The sequence below is a fragment of the Hippopotamus amphibius genome, chromosome 9 (assembly GCF_030028045.1).
Source record: "Hippopotamus amphibius kiboko isolate mHipAmp2 chromosome 9, mHipAmp2.hap2, whole genome shotgun sequence".
NCBI classification, from domain to species: Eukaryota; Metazoa; Chordata; class Mammalia; order Artiodactyla; family Hippopotamidae; genus Hippopotamus; species Hippopotamus amphibius.
The window spans coordinates 51,346,531-51,370,142 of NC_080194.1; the positions used below are offsets into that span (position 1 = coordinate 51,346,531).

The 23,612-nt window shown below is 38.0% G+C and overlaps 1 protein-coding gene across 8 annotated transcripts in view; it reads right to left on the reverse strand.

Moving 5' to 3' along the window:
• ARHGAP42 (Rho GTPase activating protein 42) overlaps positions 1–23,612 on the reverse strand; it is a 285,418-nt gene that overhangs the window by 186,175 nt on the left and 75,631 nt on the right. For all 8 annotated transcript variants that reach the window (XR_009055392.1, XR_009055390.1, XR_009055391.1 and 5 more), the window contains exon 3: positions 4,371–4,432. Coding sequence is in view for 3 of the 8 variants with exons in the window: in XM_057748206.1 (XP_057604189.1) it covers positions 4,371–4,432 (62 nt within the window). In the remaining 5 variants the exon portion in view is untranslated. The remainder of the gene's footprint in view (positions 1–4,370; positions 4,433–23,612) is intronic.

Genomic DNA, 23,612 nt, shown 5'->3' on the forward strand with positions numbered 1-23,612 from the left:
CTGAGAAGGGAGGAATGGGGGGTGAAGTATAGTTACAGGGATTCAGGGAGAGGGGATGTCAAGTCCAAAAGCCTGGAGGCAAAAGGGTCAAATTCAGTATTTCAATAGAAGTAACAAAGAAGCTACAGGATCTCTTCCAGAAGGCCTCAACTGAGCATTTCACTCTTCTCCAGAGGGTTCTCTTGATGTTAGCATTTGTTCAAATCAATTTTGAACAGCCTGGGCTAACTAGTGGCATTTGCACAACCCAATTGGCTGTGATCTGAAGTAAAATAGAGCACTTCCTGTGGAGGTATGGAAACTGAAGAGACCTTACCACAAAGTTTATGTGGTTTGGAAGCCCCTGTCTGCATTGGGGACCATCTCAGAATCTTTCCACCAAGACACCTTATGTATGACATCTCTAATCAAAAGTATGGAAGTGCTGCATTCTATGGGGAAAAATCCTAACATTTCCAATAAAGATGCATTTTTAAAAAAAAGGCTGTATCACTAATCAATACCATATCCTAACTGCAAGTAATAAGAATTTTACTAAGGCCATTACAAAGGGCTATTAAATTATTTCTTATATTTGGGTTGTTAAAAGGCTGTTCCCTCAGAGCCACTTGATGGCAAGTGTCAACTGATATCTTGGAAAATATTGAATCATGGAAGATGGGTTTTTGAGTAAGAAGTATGAGACAGGATAAACTATACCCTCACAAGTGTCTGACATGGATATTTTCAAACTTACTCTGAGTCACTTTTTTCGTTGCATTAAAACTATTCATTTTTAGTTGGCTTTAGCAGAGTTTGTTTTTTTAAAAATTCAATACTTAAAGTTAGTAAAGAGCTAGGAGGAAATTCCACTTCTAAAAATCATCTAAAAATCAATGTTTCAAAAATAAATAAGTTAATTAAATAAATAAATAAATAAATAAATAAATAAATAAATAAATAAATAAATATCATCAATGTTTCTTTAGGCTCTCTCTCTGCAAATAGACTTTAGGCTACCCAGATGATGTACTCAGTATGGTAAATCACTGGAAGCAAGAGAATTTGTTTAAACTGTTAAGTGTCCTTTTTCATCTTCTTGAGATTTTTATGCTTGTTTAGTCACTGTTCTGACATGCTTAGGTTTTGGTTAAATTCAATTAATATACAATAAGTCACAACTTATCACTAAAAAAAAGAATGATTCATTTATTTCATAATCACTTATAGAACTCTTTCACACTTTCCTAGTACACTTAAAATATTCTACTTCCTAAATGAAGCACTACTTTTTAAAATACAAATTCTTTGCACAAAATCCACTACCAGCTGTATGCTCAGTTACAGTAACACAAAATGACTAGAAGTGTTGATTAAATGCTCCAGTATTTAGATTTGTGTGTTTAAATGATTACTTTTATATAATCTTTGCGGAAATGCTCTAGGCTTTCATCTATAGAGATTTTTCTTCATTATTTTGCATTTTTTATCTCAGATCGTTCCTGAAACAACAGGTAAGGCAATCAAAACCCACAGTATGACTTCGCTCATGAATGCAGAATTCCTCCTTGCACCAATATGAGAAATATGGCTGAGGGTAGAAATGCAAGATCCTTGAAACACTATGAGCTGGTGGGCCAATCTCCATCTCCACTGCTTATAAAACACTCTACCACATTCCTCAGCCACTTCCTGGTTTTTGTCCTTTATCCTGTTATCATGTTGGATGATCTCAACATTCTGCTTATAAAACATCCAAACCTCAGAGCTCAGCTTTCCCAATTCCTAGGGTCTTTCTCCCTGCTTAGCCACACCTTGATTTTATCACTATTTAAACCAGCTCCATTGCCAGGTTCACTATGTTTCATCTCCCACTCCTGATCACAACGTCCTTGCCTTCTCTTAGAGTCTCCTGTGTTCCTAGTTAACCTTCATTATAAGTAAGCAGTCACGGTTGCCCTCTCGGCTTCCTAAGGCTCTCAGTACCCTCCTGCCTCAATCATCGCTGTACGCAATCAGGACCATTTTCATATTACATAAATCCACGTCCCTGTAATCCAACACCATGCCTTCTGTGCCAACCATCCACCTGAATCTGATCTCCCAACTGTTCTTACTGCTCACAATCCAGGGCTCTGGGTACTGTTAGAAAAATCTGTGAAAACAGGGTTATTAATCTTTCCTAGACATATTCATGATGTTTAACTTCAATGGCTCTTATCCCTGACCAGGAGGCCCTTTCCTTATAGAACCTGCTCCTGGCTGTTCTAAACTATTTCTACAAACTCATCTCACAGCAGAGGACCACTCCTTCCTAACACTATTATCCCTCTGTCCAACCAACCAATTTACTGTCCAAAGTTCTACGTTTTACCCAATCCTCTTTTGTCCCCGCACAGAAGAAGAGTTTTTCCCCTGGTGTCTCCAGGCGTCTCCTTAGTGCCAGAAGAACACTCTCTTGGCTTTTTCTCCCCCTGCAAGCTATAACACACTTTCCCACTCTTATACCTTTTCTATAATTATAGCCCATGCTAGTTGACTCACTGCTCTCCTGAACTATTTGCACAGGATTTGAAACACTAGAACCCTAACTAACACGGGAGTTAGGGGCACAGTGGAAAATCCACATGTAACTGATAGTCGACCCTCCACATTCACGGATTCAGCCAACAGTAAATCCTGCAGCACTATAGTATTTACTACTGAAAAAAATCCACATGTACCTGGACCCGTGCAGTTCCATCCCATGTTGTCCTAGGGTCAACTGAATTCTCCTGGTTCCCATGCCATTTTCAACTCTTTATTTTCACTTCTCTCTAACCACTCTTTCCCACGTCCATCATCAGCTTGTCTTCTGGGCCATAAATACACATGCTACCCACTTCTCCTCATGCAACTTGAACTTCTACTGTGTAGCTCACAGAGCTAGAGTGAGGACTATGCATAAAGCACTTAAGTGCCAAGTCACCTCTACAGAAAAGCTCTCTCTGACTACCCCAGAGAGGGTCAGTCTCCCACAGTGCTTCATCTCTACCTAGGACAGGCCACACTGCACGGCTCTCTCTCTGATGCTGGGACCAGGCCTGTGGTAGGCTCATGTTTCCTAAGAAAACATGGTCATCCCTCCCCACAACCTTTCTTCCTCACCTAATCTGTCTCCCACATGGCCACCAATTTAATCTCTCCCGAATCCCATATTGAGCCTCTCATTCTTCTACCAAAAACTACTAGCAATTTTCCCATAGCCTATAACAAACAAAACACCAAAACTTCTTATCACAGCTCTTAAACTCCACATATGCCCAAAACTAGCAACCAGTCTTCTATTAATACCTTCTTAGAACCCTCTGCCTTCTTCTACAAATATACTTTCTCCCACCTGTGGCCTCTGCTCGAGCTCACTTATGTAATTGCCATGTCCTAGTTGTGTGATTCTCCCTCAGCTCAGGCAATGTTCCCCAGGAGTCAGGGCCTCCTTAAGACCATCCTCCTCAAATTTCTCTTCCTCATCCACTGAGCAAAATGACACCAAAATGTGCTGTATTCCTAGCCCATTTAGTCCACAACCTGAGCATTTTATTTATGTGTATATATACAACTCCCCAATAGGATGGTGAAGCCAGTGATACCAAAGATGATGTTTTAAATAAGTCTGTAACCCTCACTGTAACTGACAACCAACATTTTTACCACCATCAACATTTATTACGTGCCAAGTGGTGCTATAAATGCTTTACAACAATCCTATGGGAAATATACTACTATTTTTTCCATATTCAAATTAGCAGCCTTGCTCATAGACAGGGGCCTACACAGAACTGTGAACACAATGGGTACAACATTGTATCTGTGAGTGGATAATGTATCACTAATAACCATGTTCTGATACTCGCACAAATTAATCTGTCAACCTAGAATGCTTTCCTATTCTTCCCAGTCCAGCGAAATCCTCCAAGCTTTCAAGACCCAATTCAATTGTCACCTTTTCAAGAACGTGCCCTGCTAACACCATGGCAAAGTTAGTTGCCCCTTCCAAGAACTGTCTTTAATACTTGTAATGTGTCTTCATTATAACACTAGGGATATCTAGAAGACTGCTCAATTAGAATGGGTTTCTTAATGGCAGTTTGTTCAGTACTTTTAATTCTCAGAACAATTAAATGGAAAGTAAAATGAATGTAATTTATATCTGCAGACAAATGAAATAAAAAGAAATGGTATATCTTATTAGCTATATTTGATCATTCATACTCACAAATCCTTTCCGTAACATTCAGCACATGTATCAAATCATAAAATCTGGTATGGCTAAATCTAATTCAGAAGGTCTATTCTTCCTTTCAACACGTCCAAACAAGGCATTATTCTTAAGAAATGGAGAAGAGACTTACCAGTCTTCTCCGTTCTTCTTCTACTGCGATGAGTAGTCTTGCGAATTCTTTTAGTGACTGAGCTATTCAGAAGAAAAAAAAAAATAAGAAGAAGCATTAACCTCTTTACATTGCTAATATCTAATTGCACAAGAATAAACATTACAATAAAGATACTTATAAATTTGTATACATTCTGTGGTTTTATGTTTTTATAAGCAGGAAACAGTATATACAACAGGATTTCAATGACTAACAGCTATAGATAAGAGATGTTTGTGTGCTACAAACTGAAGTTTAGCACATATCAAGTATAATGTTTTTTCTTCAAAGGCACTAGGGGAATATAGTTTATATATTTAATAAATAAAATTTACACATTAATAAACAAAAGTGTAGTACTGCAATCACTTCTAAACAGAATCTTACAAGTAATAAATTCATTAAATCTATAAGAAGCGATAAATCCAGTACTATTTAGATGTATTTAGTAGCAGCCAGTAAGGCAAAGTCTTCCACTGACTTCCTTCTAGAAGCTCAACACGTTTAGATACTTAAAAACAGAGTCTTTATTCTGTATTACTGTATCACTCTCATACCCAAGGTACTTGAGACCTTTGCTAGTCAGAGTGGTCAGAGGACCACCAGCATCAGCATTTTGGGGGATTGTGTGAAATGCAGATGCTCTGTCCCCACCCCAGAATCTGTGTTTTAACAGGATCCCCAGCTGATCCCTTTGCACATTAAAGTTGAGAAGCATTGTTTTAGAAAAACTATCTGAACCTATATTGTTGTGGCTTGGGAAGTATTCAGGAACTCTGGGAGGACAAACCAAAAAATAAATAGGGAGTTACAATAACATATTCTTTAAAAATGCATAGTGCCACACAGTAACTGTGAAACACTAACTCATCCACATCAATTGCTGTACCTCATACTTAATATGAATTATTAACTAAAGTTGGAATGTTTGGATCACAAAACTAACAAAAGAAATAAGGTGAGTGCAAATTTTATTTTGATTTAAACCTTGAACCTTCCCTTCTATGTCTTTATTCTTTAGGCTCCCATCTCTTCCTTCATCCATACTAAGACTGAAAACATCCTGTGAGACCAGAAGTCTAGTAAGTCTGGCATAGAGTCTACAATAAAGGCAGGTGAGTGAGGACAACACATCAAGAGTCTCATCAATAAAACTCATTAAGTAAGAGAAAGAATGGTTTCCACTTAAGAATTTAAAATTACAATCTTGGATTCTTCTTCTCTCTTTTTAAAACACTAGGCTTACACTAACAAAGCGGGTTTGAAATTCTATTCCTATGATTACTTCACACTGTTTTATTCAGTTACCAAAACAGAAACCAAAGGATCACCTGGGAGACTCACATTAATCTGATAAACACATTAATGGCCTTAGAGTGAGTATAACTTTTTTAAGAGGTTTAGAAAATGTGATTTTCATACATTACTAATATGGAAAAAAATATCAAATTGTACACTTTAAATATACGCAGTTTCTTGTATGTCAATTCTATCTAAATAAAAGTTCTTAAAGAAAAAGAAAACATGATTTTCATTTCTGCAAAAAAACCTATCAATGCTACAATACAACCCAGTTTTGACAACAATAAGTCGAAGAGAAAAACATTTTACAAACAGAAGATTTTAACTGGAGTGTGAAATAGCGTATTACATTTTCGTACTTTCAGTAAAGGAATACCCAGTCATCATTCCGGCAGTTGTCTACTGCCACTGAAGATCTGTTGATAAGCCTGGAAAAAAAGCCAACAAAACTTTGGATGATGGAAGGTAATGTTAACACGCCTACAGAGAAAGAAGCCAAAATGTGTGTCATTTTGGGCCACAGAAATTGAAGGCAACAGGTACTCCTGAGGTGGGAAATAAGAGGAAATGTAAATAGAAAGAGCACAGTGGTTGAAAGTCTGTATAAGAGGCACTTTAACCCCAGATTTTTAACTTAACACCTCCCAACCTTTTTAATAGATATCAGACAAAAACAAAAACAAAAACACCTTACCCTCATATGCTTCCTTTTATCAGACGTTACTGGTTAACACACTCTAAAGAAACATGGGAACAAAACATGAAAAGAGGATATGAATTCTAGACAAGCAAAGAAGCAAAAGGAGTTCTCAGGACAACACAGAGCTATTCCAGGACAACAGTTGTGCCAGAGGCCCAGCAAGGCTCTTGTCTACACTGGAGCAACAGGTTAGAAGCTCCAGGAAAGGTCTCCAGAGAAAGAAAAATAGAAGTGATCAATAATATCCTGACATGTCTAAATGTAATGAGAGGAAATTTATATTCCTTTTTTTTTTTTTTTTAAAGAAAACTCAAAAGCAATTATAGTTAGTGATCAAAAATATTCAGGGGGAAAAATTCCAGAAAGTTCCAAAAAGCAAAACTTGAATTTGTTGCATGCCAGCAAATATTTACATAGCATTTACATTGTATTAGGTATTATAAGTAATCTCGAGATGACTGAGAGTCATATGGGAGGATATGCATGTTATATGCAAACACTATGGGATTTTATATAAGGGACTTGAGCACCTGTGGACTCTGGAAGGCAGGGGGTACTGGAACCAATTCCTTGCAAATACCAAGGGACAAGTGAACTAAGTGCTGGGAAAACAAAGTTATACAACTAACATAATCAAGATAATTGAAATAACTGAGTTGTGAGTAATATGTACACAGTCACTGAAATATAAACATTAAAAATTCAATTAATTTTGCCAAAATTAAGTTTCAGCTCTACTGAAAGAAAGGGAAAGGAACATGTAAGACAGTATGAACTCAAGACATAGTGACAACAATATGAAGTGAAAGGATAATATCTAAAACTAAGAAACAACAAAACAAAACTCAAGAAGTAGCAAGGTAATCATGGTCTTGAAAGAAACAAAAATGGTTAAAATTTCAAAGTGGTCTTGAGACAGGAAAGAAAGGAGCAGGGCCCAACCTTTAAAAGACTGACATAGCCATTCTGTCCTATCTCAAGAAGAACAGGATAGGACAGAAACTGGTAGAACCCATTAGGCCCAAGCTGGCAGAAGACTGGACTTCCAATAGACCTTGAGCCTTATTACACGCTCATTGTAATACATTAGCATATGCTAAATGACACACCCACAGGCGCCATGACCGTAAAAGGCCAAAAAGTGGGCAGATGGCACAATTCCTAGAAATCTCTGACCCTCTTCCCAAAACAGAATAATCCTCCCCCTCATTAGCCTATGAAATTACCCAGCCCAAAAAACTAACCACGCCATATTTTGGGGCTGCTCTCGCCTTCTTAGACAGACCACATTCTGCCTGTGGAATGTGTATCTCTCTAAATAAACTTGCTTTCACTTTATTGTGGCCCACTCTTGAATTCTTTCTTGCACGAAGCCAAGGACCCTCACTTGACAGCCCATCCCAGGGACTCAGCAAGACCTGGGACATGACCATCCTCTCGCACCCCATTCTCCTGCAACAGTCTTTCTGAGGAATTAAGTGGCAGGGGCTGGTAGAAAAGGAGATTGCTAGTATTTGTCAAGCCTAAAAAATAATTTATAACTTTTTAAACAAATAATGAAAAACGTTTTATTTTCCTATTAACCTAGCAGGGCACAGACCACATATTATTAATTTTCTCAAAGGGTAAATAAATATCTCACACATAGAAGCCTGTCAGCAAGTATTTTTGAAATAAATGAGATTATAACTTGATTTTAGACGGACAGGGTACACTAGAACCTCTCAAGTGGTCAACCCAGAAAATGTTCACTGGCCCATGCAGCAGTGGCCTAGCAGTCCCAGGGAGTATTTACAATGATGACCTCAGAAGTCTGAAGGCTTCCCCAAGGTAACTACTACTCCAAAATGGCAGAGTTGCCTTAAGTCAGATTGTGGTTACAAGGAAGGAAACGGAAGTTCTCATTTTGCTGTTGTACCTCTTTGTCCAAAACTTAATGATACTGTTTTCTGCTTTACTTGAATAGTTTTCTGGTCTGTTTCCCTTAAAATACTATTTATAGATTTAGTATGATAATAATGGATTATAATGAAAAAGTCTGGGGAGAACCTTTAACTTGCAAAAGCAACTGCATGTCTGGTTCCTCACAACAAAAATGACTCTCTTTCCAGCAGTTTTCTGTTTTCAGATTCGTCATTTGTTCCATAAGAAAATGAACAGCCAGGAACACTAAATAATTTATTTCATGAATTAGGGACAGTGGCCTACTGACTCTTTAAACCTATATCTAATGCTTTTCCCTAAATCTTTCTATTTATAATGATGGCAAAGTATCACATTATAGTTTACTAAGCATAATATAACACAGAAACAAAACAGGAATTAACAATCCTATAAGGCAAGTATAAAATAATTCAAGGTATTATCATGTAAATTGGGTTTTAGGAGAAAGGGCTGATGGATAGCCAGTCACTGCCCTGCCTGCCTCACCCTCAAAGTCTAACAGGTAACTCTGACACAAATTAGGCAGATCCAAGCTGCCTAGTTAGTGCACCCCAGCAATACTCTAGAGATTAGAAGCCAGTATTAGAATTTCTGGTGCAAGGGACCCATAAACGGCCTAAGAGACCATGAAAACTAGAGGGAGTCTATCCTCCACCAGACCTTGGGCACAAAACATAAAACAAAATGACTCTGTCAGCACTCATCACAGGACCTTATACAAAATGGCTATTGATTTTGAGACTGCTTAAGCCATTTTTTCTAAGACTTTGCTTAAGCAAAATCTGAAAATATTTTTATTCCATGCAAAGTCCTGATACCCAAATACTTTCTCTTACAATCAATTATTTGTGTTCATATTTTATTTATTAATATTTACATAAATAAAAACCATTGCATTATCTGATCTGGGGGGTCCAGACTAACACTGAATATAACAGCTGGTCCTGCAATGATAGATCTTGACCACACCTAGGTGGTATGACAGGAGCTTGATTTAGTGAGAGCAATATTCCAAAAACAATACTTAATACACAGTGGGCTTTCAATAGATGAATTTAACAATACATTCCCACCATCTATTTGCTCTATAAGGAGAAACATACCAACTCTTATTCTAGACTTCATAAAATATTATGGAAAGGATAGGCCAGATACCTTGGAAAATTATGTTAACTATCCACATTCTTGCCACCTGCATGGAACTTTCCTGGCTGTATTCGCCAGTAATAATTTTTCCCCTTCCTGACCATCTGGACCATGAGATTACTGGAGAGCAATCAAAATATAGCTTTATATATAAATTTTAACTTTCCAAAAAATCACTGGGGTCAAGAACATTGCTATAGGTTTCCTTTTTATCTCCACAATGTGGTATTGGAAAAACACTTTGGGAACAAAAGAAATCTATTATTCAGATGCATTTACAACAGGTCCCTTGAGCATAAACATTCACAAAGACAACAGCTGAATTATACCTAGATGGTGAAGAAATATGATAATGGCTTCTGTATTTACCAATATTGTAAATTCTGAAACATTCCTGAACTGTCTAAAATATCTATTTCCTAACAATCTTTTCAGCAGGCTTAAATTCATTCTACTATTATTAACTGTGGAAAACCTGTTTAGTGTCTGGAAGTAAGAATGAGTGAGAATAAAGAAAATTACTTCCTGTTCATTGTTGATATAACTCCCCTACCTTAAGTACTAAGCATTATATATTACTAAGTGTTTCAAGAATTGAACAGCTTGGGCTTTACAGATTTCACAACTGGAAGAAGTGAAAAAGCATGTCTCTCTTGCATTTAACCAACATTTATATCATAGTCAGACAATGATGTGCTAAGTATTTCTCCTAGGAGTCTTCCCTCAAACCTAAATAGCATAAACACATACTCAAAAAAAAAAAAAAAAGTAGAGATCACAAATTCAGCGACATATACAATTATGTCCACAACACATTTTTTCACTTTAGCAGAGCGAGCAGATCACTTATGAAGTTCAGATATGCTGATGAATAGACGGGAACTGGGTTAGCAGTAGGATTTAGACTTGGTCAAATCTCAAGGAAAACATGAAAATCTGTAAACATCTATAAAAGCCAGATTGAACCAATGCAATCATATTTTATAAGCCTAGATGATGCCCCAACAGTCACTTGACTTTTCTATTTGGGTGTGAGTAGGCTCTGCCAAACTTTCTCTCTGGCACTGACTTTTCATGAAGAATAGGAGCAAGGCAGTGAACTGAGGACATGAGCCAGAGCAGGTGAATCTGTCATATCCTTCTAGGCCACATGGAGAAAAATCAGAGTAGAATCAACCTACACAGCCAAGGGACACCCAGCATTACACTACAAAAGCACACAATGATCTAACAGGGTATCACACCAGCAGTTCATGCCTGGAACTCCCACTGAGGGAGTTTTAATTCTTTGAACACTAAAAAGATCAAAGGGAGCATACTGGTTGAAGTATCCAATGGGAAGTTCTGGTTCAGGAACAATTTAACCCATAAACAAAGCATGCAGCACAGTCAGCTTGTGGTATGCCTGAACAATAAATACTACGTCTGCAAAACAGACAGAGTGATATAAAACTTGACACCAACTCTCCTACCAGATATTTCAAGTCTTTGGTAACAATTAACATCCCTACTGATGGGCTGTCCACTCTGTCTGCAATACTGGCATTAGCTGCAACCACAAACTCTAGTTATTATTTTCCGAAAGCCACAACATCAAATAAGATTTTTCCACTCCATTTGTGGCTTCAAGCTCCATGGATGCCTAGTTGCAAAGCCAATAAATTGCTTCCTAAACCAACAGAAAAAAAAAAGTCACAGGCCCACTGCGGAATGCTGGCAGGTCACTGTAATGCACCCCAGTACTCACAGGAACTGATCTTTCTTCTAGCACTTCACAGGCTTGTGGAATCCAAGGTCTTATAAAAACACAGGCAAATTTAGTTTTCTTTGAGGTAACTAAACTGGGTTCTCCACAATGTCCTCCAGATGGTCAGTCTTTTTTTTAATTGCCAAACAAATCAAAAAGAAGATCAATCTTAAAAACAAGCCCCTAAAAACTTGCACTTAAATTCTTCTTTTATATCCTACCAATGTATCCTTTTGTAGCATTGTATTTAAGTGAACTAAGTTTCAGTAAATATGAGATGTATCAAGTTGGAAGAGCATATTAGATATTATTTTAATAATAACAAGTTAATATTATAACACGGTTTTCTAATTAAGCATTAAAGAACAAGAAATGCACAGCTTGCAAATAAAAGTCATAAAATTAAACTTTTTATATAGTTGACCAGGTACTCTGCACATAGTTAGGAACTGCCTTGTCTCTGCTTCACCACTTGTTCCATACTGCCATCAGCTGTGCTATGACTGGTCTGTCCAGTAGTCAGATGCCAGTGCAGACTCTGAACAGGACACAGGGACAGAATCCTCACTTTGGAATCCACTGGCTTAATAGCAAGTGATTTCTTTCTGCTTTCTCTTGTTCCTGTTTGTCCTCTAACCATACCACCCACATTCTCTGCAAGCGTTATAACCAGTAATATAGTCTCCTTTTAAATTTCCAACTCCTGTTCCTAGTGCCTCCCCGCATACCTGGGTTCTGATATTCCTTGGGTCCCCAGGCACTAACCTGTGCTAGACTTCGATCTGACCAATCAACGTGGGTCCCCACATTGACTGCCACTGCACATTTGTGCTCAGATTCAGAACTTGTGGCCAAACTGTTAACCTTTCACTTTTTTCTGGTCTAACTAGATATTCAGTCTGGTTTCTCGTCTCCTCACTGGCGTAACAACTGGACTCAAAAGAAGATACCGTCTATAAGCCAGGGGCTTCACCTATAAAAGAAAGCTACCACTACTACTACTGTTACAGATTGTTAACTACTGAAAGTGAGGAGAATTATGTCTAAGATGAAAGTCACAATGGATGCACAGAAATAATTCTAGATTATACGTCTAATGATTTTCTTTCATATACTGTCTCTGAACAGAGATAGGACCTTTTAGTAATACCTGCTTTGAAATTGCCAAACTACCAGGTAGTTTGAGAATTCTAGTATTATCTCTCTATATAGACAGATATAGAGATATAGATATAGATATAGACTGGGCTTGTTATTTTACATAGATATAGATATAAAGTATATAATAATTCACATAAGGCCAAGTTTCGGCAAATGAATACATACAAATACAGAAAGGCAGCCTTTCAATTTCACACAATTTAAAAATTTGATTCCAGCTGATTTCTCCCAGGACTTCATCCCACTACTCATTACTTCAAATGAATTTCACCTGAATTCTAATTAAGATTTTTTTTTTTTCTTTTTACTGTATCATTTTAGTTGATGCAATAAGTATTGTTGTGCATAACAAAATCTGCAAGTCATATATTTAATTTTCTTCCCAAGCACACATATTAATTAGAAAATGAAGAACTCTGCTATTCTGATGTTGCCTCGTTATAGTTTTTGTTTTGTTTTGTGGTGTCTGACCTGTTTCCCAAAGCCAAAACAACTCCCAGTTCAGGAAACCATTTTCCCACTTTGGAGCGCCTCTACCAAGAGGTAGAGATGTTACATAAACTGTCTCATGTAATGCCCACCCAATGATACAAGGTACTGAACTAAGTGTTATCTTCATTTTGCAGATGAGAAAAAGGTCAATGAGCTGGGGTAGCCTGCCCCATGATCTCATAGCTAGTAAGTGGAGAAGCAAGTATTTAGTTTTGATTGTTTGATTCCAAAGTCTGTTCACTTCCAGCAAACCATTATTGCCAAAGGAGGTGTGTGAATAAAAGGTAGTGCACCCAGGGGCTTCCTAGGTGGCGCAGTGGTTGAGAATCCGCCTGCCAATGCAGAGGACACGGGTTCGATCCCTGCTCCAGGAAGATCCCACATGCCACGGAGCAACTAAGCCCGTGCGCCAAAAAAAAAAAAAAAAAGGTAGTGCACCCTACTACCCAGCTACATTACAGGAAAGAACAGGCTTATCATCTTTAAAGGCAAACAGAGCCAGAGCTATTTGTGCTCAGAGTATAATCAGGCACCAAGGATCCCGTCCTAAAGGGAACAATCAGTAATTTGCTGCTGACAAAAAAGTATTTACACCAAGTACACCCCCCTCCCATCTCTACTGCCATCAGGAACTGACCTCCCAACACTCCCTCACATTCCACAAAGGCTGAAGCACCCCATTTATACTCCTCCTCTGCACCCAATCCTCCTGCCACCACCCTACTGAAGCTTCAGCATCCGCTTCCTCGTCCAATATGTAGCCTCTCTCTTCCACAACCTCTTAACCTCCAATGACCTTCTCTCTTCTGTAATTCACACACCCACAAGGACATGAAGAGTTCAAGTGATCTAACCCCTTTCCTTCTGCTTCTTGGCAATCCTTTTATTCAACTCTAGTTTACTCCTAATCTTATTTCCCACAGTGGCTATCTAAAAAGAATTTTCTCCCTTCTCAAGAACCCAGCCCCAAACTTCCCTCACTCACAACAGATGGCCTGGCCTTCTGCTTCTCTGATCAACATGGTCTCTATTCATTCTCTTCAACTTGCCTGTCTCAGAGGAGGGGCCCTCTTCCTCTCAAAAGCTAACAACTCCCCAAGATGCTTCCAATCTCACCCTTTTCCATCTCCACATACATTTTTCTCTCTCTCCTGCTCTCTTATTTCCACCATCACTCTTCTCTCCTCATGAGCTAGTTCTCCTTCTCCTCACCTACAAACTTACTCCAGTGGACTCCCATCCTCATGAAGGAGGAAGAACAGGAAGACCTGGGAATGAGGAAGGAGGAGCTTTGGTACACACACCGGCACGGTGCACAGCTCTTTAACCCTCACAGCACCCTACAAGGCGCTCACAAGTAAAACACCTAAATCTAGAATCATTCTCCTATTTTTCAAATAATAAAACTGATATGTAGAGGTTAAATAATATGCAAGGTCATAGAGCTAATGACTGGCAGAGCTAACGTTTGAACTCAAATGAGCTCACCTGAAATTTATACTTTCCCTCTACTCTAGGCACAGTCCCACAACCTCACTTCACCATTCTAAATTTAATAAATCTGATTATATACCCTGGGAATTTCTACTAGGAATTTTGTCTGAATCTCAAAACTTAACATGCACCAAAACTTAACTCATAATTCTGCTCCACCCCCAGGAAGCCTGGTCACATATAAACATATAAATGGGCTCCTATCACCATTCTCCTAGTAACTCAAGTAATGGATTCTCCTCAGTCCTTCCTCCCACACATTCAATCGTCAAATGCTACTGATCTGTCTCCTCTACCCTTCTTCTGTACCCATGGAAGGGCATCACTTATCTTTGCTATACTATTACAACAGCCTAATTATTGGTTTCCCAGTTCCTATGGGTCCAACTCACCCTATGTACTAATGGTCAGAATAAAATTCCTAAAGGGCACCTTTGATTATGTCATTATCCAACTCAAAAACTGAATGAGTAAATAAAGTCCAAAGTCCATACTGCAAATGATCTGGGGCCTCTGAGATATGGCCGTGAGTACCTCACCAATTGCGTTAGCCTAAGATACTACTACTTCTAATCTCTAACTTAGTACTTTGAAACTACTAACATTCCTATAGTATCCCATTTCCATGTCTTTCCTTTAACTATTGGGTTGGCCAAAAGGTTCTTTGGTTTTTTTCCATAAGATGTCTCTAATAGCGCTTAGTTGTCTTTAATACTTCACTTGAAACAATTTTGTTAGATTGTATGTGACAGCTGTCATATCAGCATGCATTTAAAAAAGACTTAAAATTGGTGAATTTTTGTATAGTCATTTTAATACTGAAGATTTTAATATTGAAGAAAAAAGCAACATTTTTGGCATATTATGCTTTATTATTTCAAGAAAGGTTTAAAATACAAGTGAAACACAAAAAAGATTTGTGCAATGCATGGAGAAGGTGCTGTGACTGACAATGTGTCAAAAGTGGTTGTGAAGTTTCGTGCTGGGGATTTCTTGCTGGACAGTGCTCCAGGGTTGGGTAGACCAGTTGAAATTGATAACGATCAAATCAAGACATTGAGAACAATCAACATTATACCACGAGGGAGATAGCCAACACACTCAAAATATCCAAATCAAGCAATGAAAATCATTTGTACCAGCTTGGTTATGTTCATCGCTTTGATGTTTGGGTTCCACATAAGTTAAGCAAAAAAACCCTTCTTGACCGTATTTCCGCATGCAATTCTCTACTGAAGTAGAGATCCATTTTGAGCATGCGATTCTCTACTGAAGCACTCCTAGATCTGGAGTGCTCTCTCTATGAAAATATTCCATTTTTAAAACAAATAGTGACAGGCGATGAAAAGTGGATACTGTTCAATAATGTGGAACAGAAGCAATCATGGGACAAGTGAAATGAACAACCACCAACCACACCAAAGGCCAGTCTTCATCCAAAGAAGGTGATATTGTATATATGTGGGATAGGAAGGGAGTTGCCTAGTATGAGCTCCTTCCGGAAAACCAAATGATTAATTCCAACAAGTACTGCTCCCAAATAGACCAACTGAAAGCAGCACTCAACGAAAAGCATCCAGAATTAGTCATGAGGCTAACGCAAGACCACATGTGTCTTGATGACCACGCAAAAACTGTTACAGCTTAGCTGGGAAGTTCTGATTCATCCACCGTATTCACCAGACATTGCACCTTTGGATTCCCATTTGTTTAGGTCTTTACAAAATTCTCTTAATGGAAAAAATTTCAATTCCCTGGAAGACTGTAAAAGGCACCTGGAACATTTCTTTGCTCAAAAAGGTAAGTTTTGGGAAGGGACTTCCCTGGTGGCGCAGTGGTTGGGAATCCACCTGCCAAAGCAGGGGACGTGGGTTCAATCCCTGGTCCAGGAAGATCCCACATGCCTCGGAGCAGCTAAGTCCGTGCACCAGAAGTGCACTGAGCCCACGCATTGCAACTATTGAGCCTACGTGCCTAGGGTTCGAGCTCCGCAACAAGAGAAGCCACTGCAATGAGAAGCCTGCACACCACAACAATGAAGAATAGCCCTCCACTTGCCACAATTAGAGAAAGCCCATGCACAGCAACGAAGACCCATCACAGTCAAAAAATAAATTAAAAAAAAAAGTCTGGGGAAGATAGCATTATGAAGTTGCCTGAAAAATGGAAGAACAAAAGGGTGAATACGTTGCTCAATAAAGTTCTTGGTAGACATGAAAAATGTGTCTTTTATTTTTACTTAAAAACTGAAGGCACTTTTTGGCCAACCCAATACATTTCCTAAGCTGTATCTTACCTAGACATTAGGACCCAGCTCAAATAACATCCTCTTTTTTAGCGTCTTCTGATGTCACTTTCCCAGCTTTGGTGCTCTCACAGCATTTCTGTTCTCACTACTATACCTAAAGCATGCAGCACATTCTCCTGAGTAAAACAGTGATTATATCATAAAGCTATTTTTGGACTTCCTTCTATTAATAAGGATACAAGAAAAAATCTTACTCATGTTGCATGTACCAAATTACCCATAAGGTTCTTTACATTCAGAAGATATCATTAGTAGAGAATTCCAGAGAATCCATAGCCAAGATGAACTAAGTCACATCTCACACGGGAGTTTAATTTGAAAAGCTGATTTTTTTCCTTCATCCCTGAGAAACTGGCACAGCATCTACACTGGCCCATGAACACCATCTCTCATTCTAAGATAGATAGATAGATAGATAGATAGATAGATAGATAGATAGATAGATAGACAGACAGACAGACCGATCCAATTTGTTCTGCAAAAACCAAAGCCTTTTTTCAGGCTGTGAAGGAAAAATGGGGCAACAAATAACCAGGTTTCCCCACAAACACATGGCTTCTATAGCCTCAGTGGCTCCATCAGGGATGGAGCTGGTGACCAGGGATCACCAGCTGGGCATCCAGATCTGATGTCCCACAAAGCACACCTCTGGAATAGACTTTTCCCCAGTTTTAGTACCTTCCTCAGTTGTGCCTCCCTCCCTCGGAATAAAGCACAAGTATATTGTTTAGAGTAGCGGTCTTCCCCAGGCTGCAATCAGACACCAAGAATCTCCATAAAATGAGAGGCTCCTAACCCAGGGGATCCTACCTTAGTTCAGGTCTGGGGGTGAAGCCCAAGAATCAAAATTTTAAGGCTCCCCATACTTGACTCTGATGCTAGGCAGCTTGGCAACTGCTGACTTTGGGGGCTGGGGGGAGGAATGTATGCTGTGTGTGATGAATTGAGTTAAAATATATTTAAATAGAAAACAGTATATACACATATGTGTGTGTGTATAATTTTTTAAAATAAGATTTGTAAGGATATTTCCTGCCTGAAGCACATCTGTACTTTCAGTGGCAGAAGTAGTACTTGTGGTACTCGTGGTAATGCAAGAAATAGAACACTATGTCTGAGTCCTAAGACTCTAGCAGGACCCGAGGGCTCTTCTCTCTACAGCCCTCCGAATCATGACTCAGCAATCATCCTGAATTCTCTCAATGACTGAGACATTACTCTGAATTAAGCTCTTTTTTCCCAGCCACATATTCCTTGATAACTATCCAAGGCAAGCCTTTCTTTCTTTGGTAGGCCTGTTATTCAGCTATATTCTTGCTTTCCTCCACCCCCACCCTAAGTCTGTCTTCATTGCTCATATGCTGTCCTTGCCTTTTGCCTGTGAGTCTTCCATTAGTCTCTGGGTGCCCATGTCCTGCCTCCTAATTCACTTATTTCAGATACAGTCTCCAGGACTAGTGCTTTTCTCGTCCAAACCTTTTATGTCAAAATTGAAACTGTACTTTTATTATTTCATTCACATTTAGAAATGTTCCCTCTTGGTCCATTAAAAAAATGCTGATGAAGGCAATCTCTGACTCAGCTCTGAACTGGCAAAGACTTCCATGCTATAACTAATCACATATACTGAACCCAGAATAAACCTGCTAAAGGGCAACTTCAATCAAGAGCCTCAATGTCTCCTGAGGATGTGCAAATTAAACTTGAGACTATGCGGCAAAGCCCCCTATGATATTCTGTGGCTCCCAATCCTTGTATCCCAGCTAAGAAGATATTTTCACACCTTTTGCACTAAATGGTTTCAAATCCAGAAACAGGTCAATGGTTACATAGTCATGTAAATATGATCACATAGGGAATGGAGGGTAAAATGAGGTTCATTTTATAAGCAGTTTACAGTATACTGCTATCTCAAAATTAGATATCTCTATATTAAAAATACTGAAGAAAAATTTTAAGTAATCTTCCTTCTTTTTGCATATCTATAGCACTTATAGTCTAATAATATCTAATGAAGTTATGTATTTTATCACGTAACTCCTCTGACTAATGGCAAACCCATTGGGGTGGGGATTTTTTTTTTTCCTGTTTTTTTTTTCTTTTTTGCACAGTGATTTTTTTTTTCTGTTTGTTCAGCACCAAAATGGTGTCTAACAAATCACAAGTGCTTTATTGAATGAATGAACAAGTAAACTCAGAGTCAAAGTTCATGACCTAGGAGCCAGGTGATCAAGGTTCTAACACATGTGTGACTGTAGAAAATCATTTCACCTGCATCTAAATCAAAATGACAGACTTAGCTCCCATGTTCTCCAAGGTCTCTTTCTACTTTAAGATACTAAACTTGTGATTCTAAGAAACCAGGCCAACATTTCTGTCAGAAGTAGCACTTTCCGATAATTCAAAAAAAAACAAACAAACAAAAAAAACCAATAGCTGTGCAACTTTCCACCTCCCCAACCCCACATGTGCATAAAGAAGGTACGTGAATTATCCTAGAACTAAAGAAATGCAGCTCCCAAATAGAAAGATATAAACTACTGCACACCAAGAAGACAACTGTGACACGAAACTATCTTCAAAAGCTGTTTTCAAAGTGGATGCAGAATTTACATGATATTCAACATGGGTGGATAAACTCTATTAAGCAAAGCAGGAAATTAACCAACTAAAGTAGAAACTATGCACCCACCACACACATGGGCCACAGCTTACCTTTCTGATACCTAATATTTACCAATATGCAATAAAACATGTTTCTGTTATTATGTAAAAAATTATGACAAATATGTCATCAAGAGTATGCCATGTTTCAGGCTTAAAATTATAAACTAACCATATGATTCCAATTTTACCAAGGCCATTCTATTCATACCTAAAATAAAAGAGATGTACTCCAGCTGTGGTTCTGTGGGTCAATGCAAGTGCATTCAAACCAACCAACCAACCAACCAGGTATCCATAGGTTACATTACAAAGTCAAGCTACTCCTGCCCCATTTTCTCCTGGGCACAAAGCGGGAGAAATGGCCAGGTACAACATTGTAAGAAAAGCTCATCTGGGTCAGCCTTCTTCCAAAGGTAGTCAGAGTAACCTTTTTAAAATGCAGATATGATGTCATTTCTCTGATTAATGCCCTGCAATTGCTTCTCATTGTCTTTAGGTTGAAGTTCCACATCCCTAACAGGTGTATTAGGTCTTGTGCACCTGCCCATAACCTTCACACATGCCATTTTCCCCTGGGCTGTCTGCTTTCCTTCCCTAGGCCTTCACTCATCCCTTCCCTAGATCTGCAGTGCTCTCCCTATTCCCCAGCTTTCTCTCATCTTCCCAGTCACCCAACCAGGCCTGGTCTACCTTAAATATGTTCTCTTAGCATAATATACCTTGCTTTTATAGCATTCAACACAACTATGACTTAACTGTAATCGGATACTTAATGTTGGTCACCCAATGAAAACATAAATATAAATTACTTAAGCCATTTATGGTACCTTAAGACCTGGTTGGCACTTGAATACTTATAGAATAAATGAGCTTTACAAATAAGAAATACAGGCAGAAACAGATTAAAAAGAGTGGAAGAAAGCTACAAAGTCAAGTTTCTGACTCTAATCTCGGGTTCTTTTGCTGGTTAAAGTAACCAGGTTAGGCCCAAAATGGAGTCACTTGTGCAAAACTCCACATCAGCAAAACAAAACTTAAGTTTCCATGCAGGCTCTCCCAGAAAAGGAATGCCTAGGCTCAGCACAAGTTACCTAACCCAGCTCCAAAAATTCCCTTTGTTCCATATGGGGAAACTCATCAGCAAACACCCAGTGTAACTTCCTTGTTCTTGATCACTTTGCTCCAAAAACCTTTTACCTTGTACAGGCCTTCAAAGCTCCTTTCTATCTGCTAGATTGGGTGCTAAACACAGCCAATTAAGAGCTTAAAATTTATTCAATTGAATACTACTCCACTATAAAAAAGAATAAAATGTTGCCATTTGCAGCAATATGGATGGACTTGGAGGATATTATGCTAAGTGAAATAAGTCTGACAGAGAAAGACAAATACTGTATGACATCACTGATATGTGGACTCTAAAAAATACAACAAATTAGTGAATATAACAAAAAAGAAGCAGACTCAGACAAAGAGAACCAACTAGCGGTTACCAGTGGGAAGAGAGAAGGGGGCAGGTGCAAGGTAGGGGCAGGGGATTAAGAGGTATAAACTATTATGTATAAAACAAGCTTCAAAGATATATTGTACAACACACGGAATATAGCCAATATTTTATAACAACTCTAAATGGAGTGTAACCTTTAAAACTTGTGATCACTATATTGTACACCTGTAACTTATATAATATTGTACATCAACTCCACTTAAATTTTAAAAACCAAATAATTATAATATTAAAAAATTGTTTAAAAATTTTACTCAGCTGAACTTTGTTATTTAACATACTTTAGCCTGTTGCTCTTAGAGCAAAAATCTAGCCTATTAGTCTTCAACGAGTCATGGCTGCCTCATGCACCTATAAAATGTACCACATTATGCATAGTAGATTCTCGGTGAGTCGGGCAACTCCACTTTTTCACCTCTCTACAGATGACCACGAATGACCATAAAACTGCCAGGAGTATTGATTTGGGGGATACCAATAAATTGTAGAGGAAGCGACTTTGCAAATACAGAATTTGTGAATAATGAGAATCAACTGTATACTCCCACGTTCCAAGTTATACTGGGCCACAGCATTTATTTCACTGTCTAACCATTTTGTTAATTTTTTTGAGCTCTCATAAGTCACTAACCATAGATAAAAGTTCTCTTTTCACTCTCTATCTGCTCACCCTGAAATAAGCCTTTTTTAAGTCATGTTATCCTAAAGAAAGGATATTGCTACCATCTTATTCTTTAGTCTGTACACTCCATGAGGGCAAAAGCTATGACTACTCTTTTCACCACCAGGTCCCTGGGGATTGGCACAGAGATTGTCACCTAGCAAGCAGTCAATAAACACTGAATAAACTAAAGAATATTAAAATATTTAGCTCTGGTTTGAAATATTTACAAATACTGTATTTGTTCTAAATCATTCTCAATTATATGCAAAAGTTACATATACGTGTGTGTCTCTGTTTGTGTATTTGTATATAAATACAGCTGGCTCTCTGTATCCAAAGGTTCTGCCTCCTCGGATTCAACCAACCGTGAATTAAAAATACTTGGGAAAAAAATTTCAAAAAGCAAAACTTGAAATGGCGACACACTGGCAACTATATGTATATAGCACCTATATCGTATTTACAGCTATTTACATAGCATTTATATTGTATTAGGTATTATAAGTAAGCTAGAGATGATTTAAAGTATATACAAGAGGACTGTGTAGGTTATATGCAAATACCACACCACGGACTTTACATAACAGACTTGAGTATCTAAGGATTTTGGTATCCACAAAAGCTCCTGAAAGCAATCCCCTGTGGATACTAAGGCATGACTATATATGAACTATTTTCCCTCTCAGAGTTTAGTTTAGTACCATATTGAAAAGAATCATTCTAGATACACCCAAATATGTACATTTTATTTTTTAATATGACACTAAAATTTTATTTATGTACCTTAAAGTGATTTGCTTCTATAAACATTCACTAGTTTTTCCAGGGGGGACTATTCATGCAACAAATATTTACTAAGCTTCTGCTATAAATAAGGTGCTAAACAATTCTGCAGGAATAGAAAGGTGAGAAAACTTTCTGACCTCAAAGAGCATGTAATTTGCTGGAGGAGATAAGAGACTGAGTTCTCTGTGAAAAAGACAACCACTTTTTGTTTAGCAGAACAAATCACAGAAGACAGAAAGGAATCAGAAAGGGGTTTCGGGGGATTCACATATATCAATAAATTAAAAGGCAAATCTTTTTCTATGAGATCTGATTTTTAACATGATAAGTTTCTGATTTTTTTTTTAACCTCAGATTCTGAAAAACAATCTAAGCCTTTGAATTTCAAATTAAATCAAATAAAATTCTTTAAAATACAGAGATATGATGAAAACATCTCTCTCAAGTGGCATGTTTTTTTTAAAGAGAGGAACTCCACCTGAAATGTGCAACCTTCCCAGCTGTTTCAGTCCTTAATTGTGGGTGGTTTCTGTGTGGGTGCAAAAATAAGGGTGGTAAAAGAAAATGGAAAACAATAATTCAATTGTCCAACTGAGAGCCATAAAAAGTCAAATATGCTTCCTCTACAGAGTTCAAAAGAAAATGTTATTTATATAAACAATCTAGGCATTTGGAAATGTTCCACTTTAATAGAGGACTTCCTGATTTATATAACCACATTTAAGTGGGTTGTAATGAGGGTCTGTAATAACTGATGGATTTTCTTTTGACTCAGCAAATGAGAAGGTAATTTGTTTCCTAGAATTTAATAAAATCACAGGTCTTTTTTTTTTTTTTTTTGAAGAGTTCAGTTGTAGTTGGTAATGGCATTGTCTCTGGTTTGCTAACTTTTTCCTAGGAGATGCCCAAGAAGAGTTTCACGGCCTCACACTACCTTATGGAACCCGATATCATCAGACAAATGGTAGTAGTGATCTGTATGGATGAGAATTTGTAGCTCATAACTGAATTCTGAAGAAAATCTTTAAAGAAACATTTTCAACTTAATAGCTTAATAGCTGAATTTTATTGGTTTAACTTGAAGAAAATAGGTGTGTTTTTCCCTAGGTAAAATCATTTATGATCGTTTAAGTGCATTTCCTGAAATGTGTAAATATACTAGTTCTTTTTAACCTGAAATACAGGTTACTATCTCTCAAAGTGTTTCTATTCTATAAAGGAATCCCTTCAAAACACACAAGGCAAACTGTCTGCCATACCTCCCACCCCAGACCATATTCTTATTTAACACTTGGAAAACTGG